Source organism: Erigeron canadensis, chromosome 2 (assembly GCF_010389155.1).
Source record: "Erigeron canadensis isolate Cc75 chromosome 2, C_canadensis_v1, whole genome shotgun sequence".
Taxonomy (NCBI): Eukaryota; Viridiplantae; Streptophyta; class Magnoliopsida; order Asterales; family Asteraceae; genus Erigeron; species Erigeron canadensis.
Genome location: NC_057762.1, coordinates 33,024,437 through 33,038,490, shown reverse-complemented (window position 1 = coordinate 33,038,490; position 14,054 = coordinate 33,024,437). Strand labels below are relative to the sequence as shown.

The 14,054-nt window shown below is 34.9% G+C and overlaps 3 protein-coding genes across 3 annotated transcripts; 1 reads left to right on the top strand and 2 right to left on the bottom strand.

The window, feature by feature from the left end:
• Positions 1–962: 962 nt before the first annotated feature.
• LOC122588117 (protein FAR1-RELATED SEQUENCE 5-like) lies at positions 963–4,421 on the bottom strand. Its single transcript, XM_043760252.1, has 5 exons — positions 4,328–4,421; positions 3,062–3,887; positions 2,647–2,842; positions 1,750–2,463; positions 963–1,511 (listed from the first exon to the last, which is right to left on the bottom strand). The coding sequence occupies exons 1-5, from the start codon at positions 4,419–4,421 to the stop codon at positions 963–965; spliced, it is 2,379 nt and encodes a 792-aa protein (XP_043616187.1).
• Positions 4,422–6,070: 1,649 nt separating this feature from the next.
• On the top strand, positions 6,071–8,596 carry LOC122586608 (COBRA-like protein 4). The gene is made up of 6 exons (XM_043758586.1): positions 6,071–6,268; positions 6,341–6,420; positions 6,502–6,958; positions 7,053–7,200; positions 7,278–7,555; positions 8,102–8,596. The coding sequence occupies exons 1-6, from the start codon at positions 6,217–6,219 to the stop codon at positions 8,377–8,379; spliced, it is 1,293 nt and encodes a 430-aa protein (XP_043614521.1). The 5' UTR covers positions 6,071–6,216; the 3' UTR covers positions 8,380–8,596.
• On the bottom strand, positions 8,561–11,946 carry LOC122586607 (protein COBRA-like). Its single transcript, XM_043758585.1, has 6 exons — positions 11,735–11,946; positions 10,663–10,742; positions 9,990–10,446; positions 9,740–9,899; positions 9,089–9,366; positions 8,561–9,009 (listed from the first exon to the last, which is right to left on the bottom strand). The coding sequence occupies exons 1-6, from the start codon at positions 11,808–11,810 to the stop codon at positions 8,726–8,728; spliced, it is 1,335 nt and encodes a 444-aa protein (XP_043614520.1). The 5' UTR covers positions 11,811–11,946; the 3' UTR covers positions 8,561–8,725.
• Positions 11,947–14,054: the final 2,108 nt, after the last annotated feature.

Here is a 14,054-nt window from a genome sequence, read left to right as displayed (position 1 = left end):
ATTTGTAGGTTATACTTACCCATGTGTAATTTATAAATACAACAGTTCTTAAGTATGTGTACGACATTATTTTTGAACATTCCCCTACCACATCCCGCTCTAGGGTTTAGGGTTTGAAGGTCGAGGGTTAGCCGATAGGCTCACCCTCGGGCTTCAAACCCTAAACCCTAGAGTGGGAACCCTCATCCGTTTTAGGTTTTTTAGGATTTAGCATTTAGGGTTTAGCATTTTAGGGTTTTAGAATGCGTCATTCCCCTACCACATCCCGCTCTAGGGTTTAGGGTTTGAAGGTCGAGGGTTAGCCGGCTAACCCTCGGGCTTCAAACCCTAAACCCTAGAGTGGGAACCCTCATCCGTTTTAGGTTTTTTAGGATTTAGCATTTAGGGTTTAGCATTTTAGGGTTTTAAGTAACTTACCCATGTGTTATTTGTACTTATCCATGTGTAAGTTATAAACATGCCAGTTCTGGTTAACAATTTTGAACTTCATAAATAATTTACCCATGGGCAGGTTGTACTTACCCATGGGTAGGTTATATAACTCACCAGTTTCAGGTCTTTCCTACACATGTGTAGATCGGACTTACCCATGTGTAAGTTATAAACATGCCAGTTCTGGTTAACAATTTTGAACTTCATAAGTAACTTACTCATGGGCAGGTTTTACTTACCCATGGGTAGGTTATATAATTCACCAGTTTCAAGTCTTTCCTACACATGTGTAGATCGGACTTACCCACAACTTGCACATTGAAAACCTAAATTTACATTGAATTTCATTCAAGTAACAAAAGTAAATCAAGTAGCTAGAGTAAATCATCCTATTACATTGCTCACACAAGTTCTTAAGCATGTGTAGGACATTATTTTTGAACATTTGGAAAAAAGAAAAAGAAAAAATTATCAATGAATTACATCTTTTTTATATATTTATCTATCTTCTAATTCAAACATCCAATTGATTACTTCTTTTCAAGTTTTTCAAGAGCTTGAGCCACCGCCTCTGCTTTAGCTTTTTCTGCTTTCTTTTTTTCACAATTCCTTGCGTCGTGGTCACTTGTCAATGTCCCACACTTTCTGCACTTTCTTTTTGGCTTTAGATATTTTTCAGTCACCTTTTCGTTTAGAGACTTAAATCTGCTGTCTTTTCCGCATCCCTTGTATGGTAAAACAGGTGGATTTTGAACATCATTGTTACTTGGCTTGGTAACTCCTAAGAATCTCTCTATTGCCTCATCATGATCGTTTGATCTTGAGTTTGAATGTGCAGCCTCTATCTCATCTTTTAGCGCCCTGACTTTTTCAACAAAATGAGACAGCTTTTCCTCATCCTTCTGCAATATATCTACACAAACATCTACCATAAAATGCAACTCATTTCCCATCCTCTCACATTCTTCACTTGACGCACCTTCTCCAATATATCTTCGTGTTCTCATTCCTGGAGGTATCAAATCCTTTTTCCACCTTCTTAGGATGTATTTTTCTGGAATTTGTTGAACATGCAAGCTCTTGAACACACAAAATATGTGTCGGCATAAAAATCCATATCTCGTGAAAGTCATGCAGCTACAATCAGTGGTTCCATTTTGCTTGTTATGTGTCACCTTAATATCACACAAGAGAATAGGACTTGTTGTTACATCTAAAAAATTCTAATAAACTGTCTTACCCATGCGTAGCATATATTATCAGATGTACCTACCCATGTGTAAGTAAATGTGCTAAGTGAGTTTTTTAGTAGCATACCTGGAAAGTATATACTTTTTCCACAGTTTTGGTTGTGCTTCCCATCCCTGTTTCATTTTCGGTTTCATCTTCAGCTTCTTCTGGATCCACAATTTTGATGTCTTCAACCACTTCAACATTCTTGTCTTTCTTTTTGCCGACCACCACTTTTTGTATGTTTTTCTTAACTTCCCTAATCTCTTTAACCACAATCACATCACATCCTTGCATCCCTGAGGTTACGGAATGCCGAGAACACCGCCAACTTCCCAAATATATTTCTTTTTGCACTAACAAGAAAATGGTACGCGTGTAAACATTGCAAGCGTGTTCTTCAATAAGAAGAGGGGTTTGAAGCGGTGGTCTCTTGTTATGCGTCTGGTGGTCGAGAACCTCTAGCCTACTCCCCTGCCTCTCCATGGCAGACTCATATGACATCATAAATTGAATCAACATTGCTCCACCACTTGTGAAATTGCTGAAGAATGAGTTTTCGCTTTCCGATCTTGAGGTGGTTCTCATCAAACCCGACATCGGTAAGTCTGTGAAGTAAGCTGGTATCCATGTCGACCTGATATCATACATATGCATGAACCATGGATGTTCTTCCAACTTGAATTCCTTCATTATCTCTGCCCATCTTTTCTCAAACGTCTTTGTACTCAATGATATGTTCCAAACTATGTCATTGAACTTCTTCTTGAAATCAGTATTATCAAACATGCGTTTTCCTACCTGCATAAGAAAATGGTTAGCCTACCTACACATGTGAAGGTTGTGCTTTTTTTTTAGAGGTCCAGGCTGTATAATATCGTCCTACACATGTGAAGAATGTCACATTTTTCCATTTTGTACCTTCATAGGCAGCTTCTAAGTGATGTGCCACATGCACAGTCGGTGCCTTGATTCCGTTAAGACGAGTGCAACGGCTTTCTTCATTGCTGCATCTTGATCTGTGACGACCATCTTTGGTTGACTTCCAAATGTATCCAAAAACGCTTTCAACAACCACACATAAGAATCTGTTGTTTCATCCCTAAGCATACCAGCTCCGATAGACACAGTCTTCTTATGGTTGTCTATCCCAGTGAATGGGACAAACATCATGTTGTACCTGAAATTGCACATTATGGCTGTTATTTTACCCCTTGTGCAGGGTACGAATAAACGACACTTTCACACGTGTAAATACAATAATATGATTCCGAATAAAAAAATCATACATTATGACTGTTATTTTACCCCTGTGTAGGACTGTAGGATACGAATAAACGACACTTTTACACGTGTAAATACAATAATATGACTCTGAATAAAAAGATCATACACTTGCCTGTTTGTCCTGTAAGTAGCATCGAATGAAATGATATCTCCAAATTCTTTAAAATTTGCTTTTGTTGTCTCATCGGCCCAAAACATACACTCTAACTCACTGTTATCTTTTACCTTGTATTCGAAGGTAAAATTTGGGACATGCTCTCGTCTGTTTTCCATTCTATTTACCAACATCTGCGCGTCACTTGAGCTTATAAAACAATTGATTTTGTTCTTGTAGTTCTTGAAGTCGTTCACTGTGCCGTGTGTGTTCTTGTAAGAACCTAGCATATTGCTGTAGATATGATGAGCTCTTGTCGCTCCTATATTCGAAGTTGAAACCTTATTAATAAACGTCATTTCAGAGATTCCCAATTTTCTTTGTCTTCTCGACAAGTGTCTATGCTCCACCGAATTCAGTTGATGATTGTGTTTTTCCTGAAACTCGTCTAATATGTACGATTGTCGGCCTTCGATCAGCTTGAATATGACATGTGCTTCACATCCTGTTACTTGCAGTGACGAAATACGTACTCTTTTGCCACTGTTTTCGTGATTCAGTGTATCTATGCTTACACCTTGTGGTTTCCCTTCTTTATTACACAAAATGTACTTCAATCTAACCACTCCACTGTTTGTTTTTTTCTGTGTGGATAACCTAGTGTCAAAACCCGCTTGGTACGCATATCTCTCATACATTTCAATGCAATCATCTATTGTATCAAAAACTTGACCCTTAACTGGTCTTACATCTTCCTCTACTTCCGGTATCCAACATATTTCACCTTCATCTGTTTCTATCATCCTACTGTTATACCAGCTACTACATGGCTTGTTAACCGAACCTGCACGACACACAACATTTAGATATGCACATGTTCTACGTATGTGTAGGACAGACCTTTCTAGTGATATTTTCAGTTTTAGGACTAAAATGATCATATGTAGCTACACATGTGTAAACGACTAATCATATCTAAAACATGCTAACACAAAAGGTGTCCTACTTATGTGTAGGATGAACTTTTTATATCGATAATTTGGAGCTTCAAAACTAATACAATTGTATCTACTTATATTCATATCTGTTAACTAAAACACATCCTACACATGAGTAGACGACTAATACAACTTGGATTTTCATACATACATCTGCTACACGTGTGTAGGATCAACATACATTCAATTTCTAAGCTGAAACTTTGAAAATACGCATACATACATCTGCTACACACGTGTAGGATCAACATACATTCAATTTTAAGCTGAAAATTTGAAAACTTACTCGATTCAGCTTCAAAGAGGTTACTGAACACACTATCTTCTTCATGAATCGTTGAATTGACTTCGTAATCATTCATAGTTGAATCCTCTTCCATATTCACCTGTGTAATTAAAAAAATTTCATATTAAAAAAGTTATAAATAAAAAAAAAACTACTGCAATTGATGATAATCGAATTGATGATTACTTAACTGTTATAGTTCGATCGGACATTGGATCTGAATTTCACAAAAACTGGAATATGAATTTTTAATTGAATTTATGAATTTTTTTTTTTTAGAAATTGAGATCTGAAATCGAATCTAATCGGAATTAATGGAGGTTTGATCGCGATTTCACATAGGATTGATCGGATTATATGAATATTTGAGCGGAATTTTGTAGATTTTGATCGGAATTTTGTTGAGAGCAGAAGGTGGGAAGGTGTGTGTTTTTACACACACTTAAGAACGCGAATGAGGAGAATTAACACGTTATATACTCGTAATTACATGTTAAATGACTAGAATACCCTTCCTGATTAAAATTTGATCTTGATAAATGGATGGCTAGGATTCGTTCTTGGGTTCTTTTTTTTTTAAGGGTTCTTGAAATAACCCACCCCCTATATATATATATATATATATATATATCACAACCATATGACAAAATATTTAAGCCCTATTTACCCAAAATAGTGTTTAAATCATCACATTCCGTCAACGAAACCTAACTAAAATTGGGGAACTAATCACTTTTTACATGATATTAAAGTGTAATAATAATGCCAGTTTTCAACTTATAGTTGATTACAAGGTACTGGGTATAAAAAGTTCTGGCTGGAGAATCCTAATTGAATTATATGCATGAAACAGAAAAAGGTTCTCTATCAAAAAATTTCCCACATGCGTCTAAAGACGCATAGCAATCTCAACGAGTCCGTAGACGAAAATATTTTTAGGATGTTATCATCATTCAAATAATGAGAATTGTGTAACATTCAAGGTATTCTAGCTAGAATAATCATGGTTTTAAAAAAAAAACCCAGTCTGCTATCAAGTTTCCAACTCGAAACTTCATAGTATTATAGCCAACTGCAAAAGTCTATTTGTCTACCTAATGATCAACTCTACTTGCAGGAAACGGTTACAAAGATCGATAAGTGAACTACAAAGTCCATATGACATTAGTCGATCTGTCCATATCGCATTTTACAAGAAGTATCGAGAAGCCGCAAGAGTTTGATTCTGTTTGATTAGGCAATCTTTATAGCTTAATAATCACATTATCATGAAGCTGTCATGTCATTTTCTTCTATCTATCTACATCTACAATATTATAACTTAAGCATTTATATCAATTCTTCATCGTCACATTATACCGATACAATGCTCGTAATCTAAAATAACATCTCATAAATAAAACTGAAAGTCAATGTTGGTTTCTCACATTCAAGTGTCCCAATCAAACTTTAAATACAAAAAAAGAACTAGCCAGTCCTGATCAAGTTATGGTTAAGTAAAAATGATGTCAGTTTAAATGTCACATTCTTAACATAACATGTGGCTGTTGGGAATAATAGCAATGGCATTTTTTTAATGTCTTTTATTTGATCTCACCTCATCAATCAAAGTCTTTGCTTCAAGAAACAGATATAGAAACAGAAACCTTAACAGACAAATTTATAAATCACACAATGAATGTCAATCCCACATGTAGTCTGTATCTTTATGTATATATTTATATAAGCATATTAAACTTCAATATCTAACAACCAGTAGGTAAACAATCTTGTACCTCTATAACAATCTCACACCCAAGACAAAGTTGTGAACTTGCTCTATCCTGGAGGGTGAATCTTTTGTGGGTTTTGTGTTTGAGGTTTTGTTTCAAGAAACACGAAACGTTAGAATGAAGAGTTTTATATGTGCTTGTGTCATTCTAGCATTATGTTCTTTTTCAGGTATTGTGCTTTCAAGTTCATAAAGACTGCATAAGTGTGTGACCTTTTTTGACAATTTGATTGTTTCTGCAGTTGCATTTGATCCTCTAGATCCAAATGGAAACATAACGATCAAATGGGATATAATGTCATGGACTGCGGATGGTTACGTTGTAAGGAACTTAGCATTTTCGAGATTCTTTCTTCTCGACATCTTTTTTAAATACCTGATGTATTTTATGGATTGTCTACAGGCAGCGGTTACAATGAACAATTTCCAGATGTATCGCCATATCCAGACTCCAGGTTGGACACTAGGATGGACATGGGCTAAGAAAGAAGTGGTATGGTCCATGGTTGGGGCTCAGACGACCGAACAAGGAGATTGTTCAAAGTTCAAAGCGAATGTGCCACATTGCTGTAAGAAGACTCCTACGGTAGTGGACTTGCTACCCGGTGTTCCATACAACCAGCAATTCTCTAACTGTTGCAAAGGCGGGGTTGTAGCGGCATGGGGTCAAGATCCATCTGCTGCAGTCTCAGCCTTCCAAATCAGCGTTGGGCTAGCTGGAACGACAAACAAGACAGTCAAACTACCAAAGAATTTCACGCTTTTAGGTCCTGGACCAGGGTATACATGTGGACCTGCAAAGATTGTTCCTCCAACAACTTTTCTCACCCCTGATCGCCGAAGAAAAACTCAGGCATTAAGTAGGTGTTCAATTCCTTCTTCTGAATAATGCATAGTTTGACTTTTACTTTAACTTGAGGTCAAAGACTAATGGGTGGCTGATGTACTATGCAGTGACATGGAACGTGACCTGCACGTATTCGCAGTTTTTGGCTTCAAAACATCCAAGTTGCTGCGTGTCTTTCTCATCATTCTACAATGAAACTATAACGGCTTGTCCTACTTGTGCATGTGGTTGTGAAAATAAGAAAAAATGTGTCAAGTAAGAAACATTTCTCAGGCATATATTTGGGTTTTATCTATTTTAAAAAATCCTAACAGGTTTATTACTGATTATAGGAGTGACTCTAAGCTTCTAAGTGTTGTTGGAGTAAATACCCCGAAAAAGGACAATTCACCATTGCTTCAATGCACTCGTCATATGTGTCCCGTGAGGGTTCACTGGCATGTAAAGCAAAACTACAAAGACTACTGGAGAGCAAAGGTAGCAGTAACAAACTTCAACTACAGAATGAACTACACCCAGTGGACGCTTGTGGTTCAACATCCTAATCTCAATAACGTTACTCAAGTCTTCAGCTTTGACTACAAGCCACTCGTTCCATACGAATCTATAAGTAAGTGGTGCCTAATACATTATCTATTGTTCAGTAATACTTTGAACATTATCTGTCTTCAGCAATCAGATACCATATTCTCTATGCCCCTTAGAGCACCCCCAATGGGTGGAGTGAATACTATCCAATACAGTGCAACATCAACGCCACGTCAGAAAAACCTCTTTCCAATACATTTTCCTCAATTCACACCCAATACCCAATACATCCAATACATACCAATATATATCTAGGACCCACCATTTTAAATAATAAATATTAAACTATGTGAGAGAAAAAAAAAAAACAATCCTCCGTATTCACCACCACAATTCTCCAAATACACTCTCCAATACTAACCCAATACTTAACACTCCCAATGGTATTCATCCGTATTGAAATCCAATACTACCCAATACTACGTACATTGGGGGGTGCTCTTAGCAGCAGGATACATGTGTAAAGCCACATTAAGGAAACCTAGTGACCAAAATACAGTTTTTCTTTTATTCAAGTACTAAGCTGATCTAGGTGCAAAGGATCATAATTTGTAATTATTATATGCAGACGATACGGGTATGTTCTATGGGATGAAGTTCTTCAATGACCTACTAATGGAAGCAGGGCCAACAGGTAATGTACAATCAGAGGTGCTACTACAAAAAGACCAAAACACATTCACTTTCAAGCAAGGATGGGCGTTCCCTAGAAAAGTCTACTTTAATGGTGACGAGTGTATTCTACCTCCACCGGAATCATACCCATTCTTACCAAATTCTGCACATGCATACCCAGTTGGTCCATTAACATTATTGGTTTCTTTGGTTGTTTTGTTACTCATTTAAGGCCAATACCAATTTTACTTTGCACTTTGTTAGTGGTTCAAGCTTTGAAGCTAAAGAATGACACAAGAAACACAGAGTCCAGTCAAGGTATAGAAAGTGTCGATCATATTGAAAGAACACAAGATACTGTATTACAAAGATTTTGTATATTGTTAATATATCCGATTTAAAGCAACAAAAGTTACCAAAGGAAGTTAATAAATTGAGTATTATATTACAAGAGGAGATCAGATAATATGTTCCATTAAACTACAACTTTAGATCTAACAAAACAGTCATGAAACCAGTGAATTCACATGCTTCAATTTCTTTTTAAATTTGGAAAGATGAACTGAATGTGCATTACTTACTCGAAGAGAAGAAAGAAAGCGAAATACATCATCAAGAGAGTAAGTATAGAAAAATTTACACGAGAACCAGAGTTTGGAAGATGCGGGTAGGCGTCAGGCGGCGGCATAACACAATTATCGCCATTGAAATAAATTCGACGTGGAAAAGCCCATCCCTTGTCGAAAGTAAAAGTTGCTTTGTCTTTTCGAAAAAGTAATTCGGACTGAACATTACCCAATGGTCCAGCTTGGTTAAGAAAATCGTTGTAGAATTTAACTCCCCATAGCATGCCAGTATCATCTGTAGAGAAATAAGTAAAAAGTCACCATTAGATGTGTTTTTTAAGTACTAATTAATCAGAAAGAAAATGATCACTTACTTATAGAAGAATAAGGGGTCAAGGGCTTGTAATTGAAGCTGAAAATTTGAGTAAGGTTGTCAAAGTTTGGGTGTTGGACGACTAAGTTCCATTGTGAGTAATTCATCCTGTAATTGAAGTTTGTTATTGTGACCTTTACTCGCCAGTACTCCTTGTAGTTAAGCTTCACGTGCCAATGAACACGAATCGGGCACATATGTTTTGTGCATTGAACCAGTGGTGTTAAGCTGTTCTTACCGGGACCATTAACAACCGAGGCCAGATATGGCGATCTTGGGCTGCAAAACAGTTAGTTGAAGATAAATTAGATATGACAGATAAATACTGGAAACGGAAACGAATCACAGACGACTCAAATTTAAAAGGGAGAGAAAAATTATATTGAAAACGCTTATAGTTTTCTACAACAAAACAGCACAACTTTTTTGATGAAAAAGATACCCTTTCTCCCCACGCTTACAGTCTTATCCGTTTTAGTGACAAAACCACACATGAAGTATATAACTGTAAAAATTGTCGGTTTTATGTTCATTTCTCATCGACTCAAGAATGTAACAAATAATAAAAGAACTGAACTTCCTTTTAAAAAATTTCAAAATCAAATACACTCTCTCTGCCTCACAGACACACACTTAAGGATAAAAAACTTACTCTACACAACTTCCCGGGTGAGTAGCATTGTTTTGACACCCACAAGTGCATGTTGGGCATGGTACAATGGTATCATTGTAAAATGATGAAAGAGACACACAACAGGTAGGCGTTTTCTGAGCCAGAAACTGCGAATATGTACATGTAACATTCCATGTCACTGAAAACAAAATCACAGAAATTAGAAATCTTTGAAGGGTAGCATTATGATTTCACATGACCACTACAAGTTTGATCAAAGAATACTCACTCATAGCTTGAGTCACTCGTCTTCCATCAGCACTTATAAATTTTGATGGTTTACCAACTACAGCCGGTCCACAGGTATAGCCAGGACCTGGTGCAAGCAGCGTGAAGTTCTTTGGTGGTTTAACAGTCTTATTGGTGGTTCCAGCTGCACCAACACTAAGCTGAAATGAGCTTGCATAATTGTTGGGTTCTTGAGCCCACGAGTTGATAACTCCACCCTTACAGCAGTTTGCTATTTGCTGATTGTAAGGAGTCCCGGGTAGCAAATCAACAATGGAAGGTGTTTTCTTGCAGCAATGTGGAGGTGAAGTTTTGTATTTTGAACAATCTCCTTGTTCAGTGGCTTGACCACCCATCATGCTCCATATCACCTCTTTCTTAGCCCATGTCCAACCTAAGGTCCATCCCGGAGGTGAAATGTGCCGATATTGCTGGAAATTGTACATAGTAACAACGGCCTACACACATTATCAAACCGATTAGAGTATAAACAACATTAAAAGCGTATCCATTTCCAGAGCTATGTTGTAGTAAACGGAGGTGTAAAATATTTCAGTATACAATTAAAATTTGAAGGTTTTTGCTCTGGCCTACTAAATAAGAAAAGAACATGGCCATAAACCCTTGACGATAAGGAAATCTAAACCAAGTGAACTTGAGTAAATGATACTTACAACATAACCATCAGGAGTCCAGCTAATAATGTCCCACTTGATTGTAATATTTCCATTTGGGTCAAGTGCATCATAAGCTTCTGCAGGAAGAAAATGATGATATTGACATATGATTATAGAAGGCATTATTTAACAGAAAAGGCCCAAATTGTTCAACAGTAATGCCTCAAAGGTCATACAGGGGATGCACTAAACTAATAGCTCTTTATTCTAATCATGTTACACTAAAAAACATTAACATAATTCTTTCCATTATCTTTATAACACTACTATGCGGCTTCTACAATTAAGCATCCTTTTAAGGATACCATTATAATAAAGTAAGCTAATTTCCTAAACAATGATGATGAAAAATATTTGTTGTTTCCAAACCTTTGTGATTAAATCAGGCTTGGTGTGTTAAACACACAAAAAAGCAAAACCCTACAAATTATAATTTATTAGTATTATATCAGTATTAGAACTCAAACCAGTTCTCCACAAATAAGTTAACAGTAGAACACCCTAGAACTCTACCAATTTATTAGTATTATACTAGTATTAGTATTATTATATCCTTATATCCTTAATATTCTCAAACGCATTAGAAAACCATAAAAAGATCCAAACTTTTTCAATTTTTACACCTTTGAAACCATTTTTGATCAAAGAATGACAATCCCATTTTCACAGAAAAAAAATAAAATAAATAAAAATAAAAAAGCTAAAATCTTGCACACCCATCAGCCACTTAAACTACTAAATTGCAAATCTTCATCAAAATCCCAGAAAGTATAGGGATAAAAAAAATAGTAAATAATTTATTAATATCATAAACCCTTAAGATTTCTCAAACACATTACAAAAACATAAAAGATTCAACCTTTAAGACAATAAAAATCCCATTTTCACCAAGAGCTAAAATCTTGCACACCCATCAGTCAAGTAAACTACTAAAATCACAAATCATTATCAAAAACCCAGAACCCATATTTAGTAAAAACGGCAAAATAAAAATATAAAACCTTAAAATAAAATTGATTAAATAAAAACAAACTAAAATCAATATAATGAGACAAAAAAAAATGCATACCTGTGGAAGTGATACTAAATGTGAAAAGAAAAATGGCAACAAAAATAGTGGAAAGTGATCTAAAAACGCAACTCATATTTACTTGATCAATACTTTTGTAGATTTTGATTGTTTATTTTGTTAAATGGAATGTTAGATTTTGGTGGTGTATTTGGAGGTGTGAAGGAACTTTTAATTATTTATTTATTTTTGTTCTTACAAAAATGAGTGAAGCAAAAGCTTGTTCAAAGACTTTATAAAAAGACAGTGATGACATAAAAATATTTAATATTGAGTATATATAATAATAATGAAATTATTACATAAATCTATCCTGGATATATGCTGTACAAGATGTGTTTTGTTTTGAGCCATCTGACTTGTTCCAAACATTCTTTTTTTTTTTAATCTTGAATCCAAATCATTACTTTATTAAATTTTTATGGTCTAATTGAAGTATGAGATAACGGATTATACAAAATAATATTATGAGTATTTTGTTTTACATAATGTAATTAATCTATTAGGGAAGGGAATATGAGGCACCCAAGTTGGGTAAAAAACCCCTTACATATCTTTTTTTAAAAGGAAAAAATCATGGGAGGCCATGTATTTATTTAAAATATTAAAATATTAGTATGTGAGAGGTTTTTCACCCAAGTTGAGTGCATAACAGCCTCATACTCACTTTTCCCTAAATCTATTACATTTATATGGTCATCGAAATATTATAATTATGTACCAATGTAACTTTTGAGATGGTGCTAAATGCTAATCAAGGACGTTTGAAAGATTTATACCCTAAAAATCCAACTTTGATAACTTAGGGTTATATAGGTTAGATTATTTGATTTTGGGATTTGTTATTTTGTTAATCATACTCGTAACGTTTTAATTGATGTTAAAAAAAAATTTCGTTTTAATTAATTTAGATAACCGGTGATATTTTTTATTTATGTAATATTTACGATATATTTTTTTTCTTAAAGGATCACAATAAAGTCCTCCAATGAAACATGTTTGATTCCTGCAGAGGGGACAAGGTTTTATCCCAATTAAATGTCTTGTCTTCGGTCGTTTAGTTGGGAGGATCTCCTCCTTCTAGGTATTGAGGGTGAGGGGGCTATCTAGCGCGGACCCGGTTAAGACAACGTAAGCTAGATCCCCTGTTGCGAGCAAATGATCCACAACTTTAAAAAAAAAACGTATACTTGCGATATGCAACGAAATGGTGGTAGCGGCGACAGTGTAATGACGATGGCGAGTGTTGATGATGGCTGTTAAGGGTGATAACTACGACGCTTTGGTGGCGACGATAACGATATGATCATTAATGTAAAAGTACTTGATGTATAATGTGGTATTTTAGTTATTTTATGAGTTTAGAGATATAGTATAATATTTTTATAAAACATTTGACATCTGGTATTAATATTTACATTTTTCATTGTAGTAAATTGACTATATTATTCCTTATTATACCATATTATACTTAGTTATATATTTATTCAATGGTTGAAAGGTCATCCGAATATAAGAAATCTTGTGTTTAAGCCTTCGGAAAATATAGGAAGTCTCTTTATAAGGGCTTAACTTGGGTATACTCGGGTTTAAGGCTTGGGTATACTTAAAATTAAACTCTAACTCTTAGCTTATAGATACAAAACACATTATAATCTTATTTGATTGATCGTTTTCTTATTAATAAAATTGTCTCTTTTTCTTTATCAAATCTTCGACTCCTATTATTTATTTTACTTATAATAAGTTAATAACATGAAGACTTCAAAAAATTGAGCTTATGATCCGAAATTACAAAGGTATTTATCATCATCCTCTATGCTTACAAGTTCTGATGTTGATGTGATTTTAAAATTTTAAGGTAAATTCAAAACTTTAACTAAACATATATAATATTTAGAGTCTAATATTTATGAATTCATCATTACTGTTTATTATAATATAACTTCGATCATCGGTTTACTTTAACAACTATTTATTTTATACTCACAAATCATGTATAAGACATATTCGAATTTTTTATAATATAATTTATATAGCTACCATATATCATACGAATATTAGTACTACTTATTATTTCAATAAAGCTCTAGTTTTATCAAAAATCTGGAACCATGTATACGCGTACATCTTTTTGACATTTAATTCCGTGTATTAACGTGTAAGATAGTGATTTATTTTTTCTCACTTTGTCACTTTGGAAGACAGTGCAAAACCAGCACACACTCATGCGTGAATGTGGCCTTTTCGGGAGGCACTTTTTTCCAATTTTTTTTTCCTTTAGAAACTTGTCGCTTAATAACAATTAGTTTATCATAAC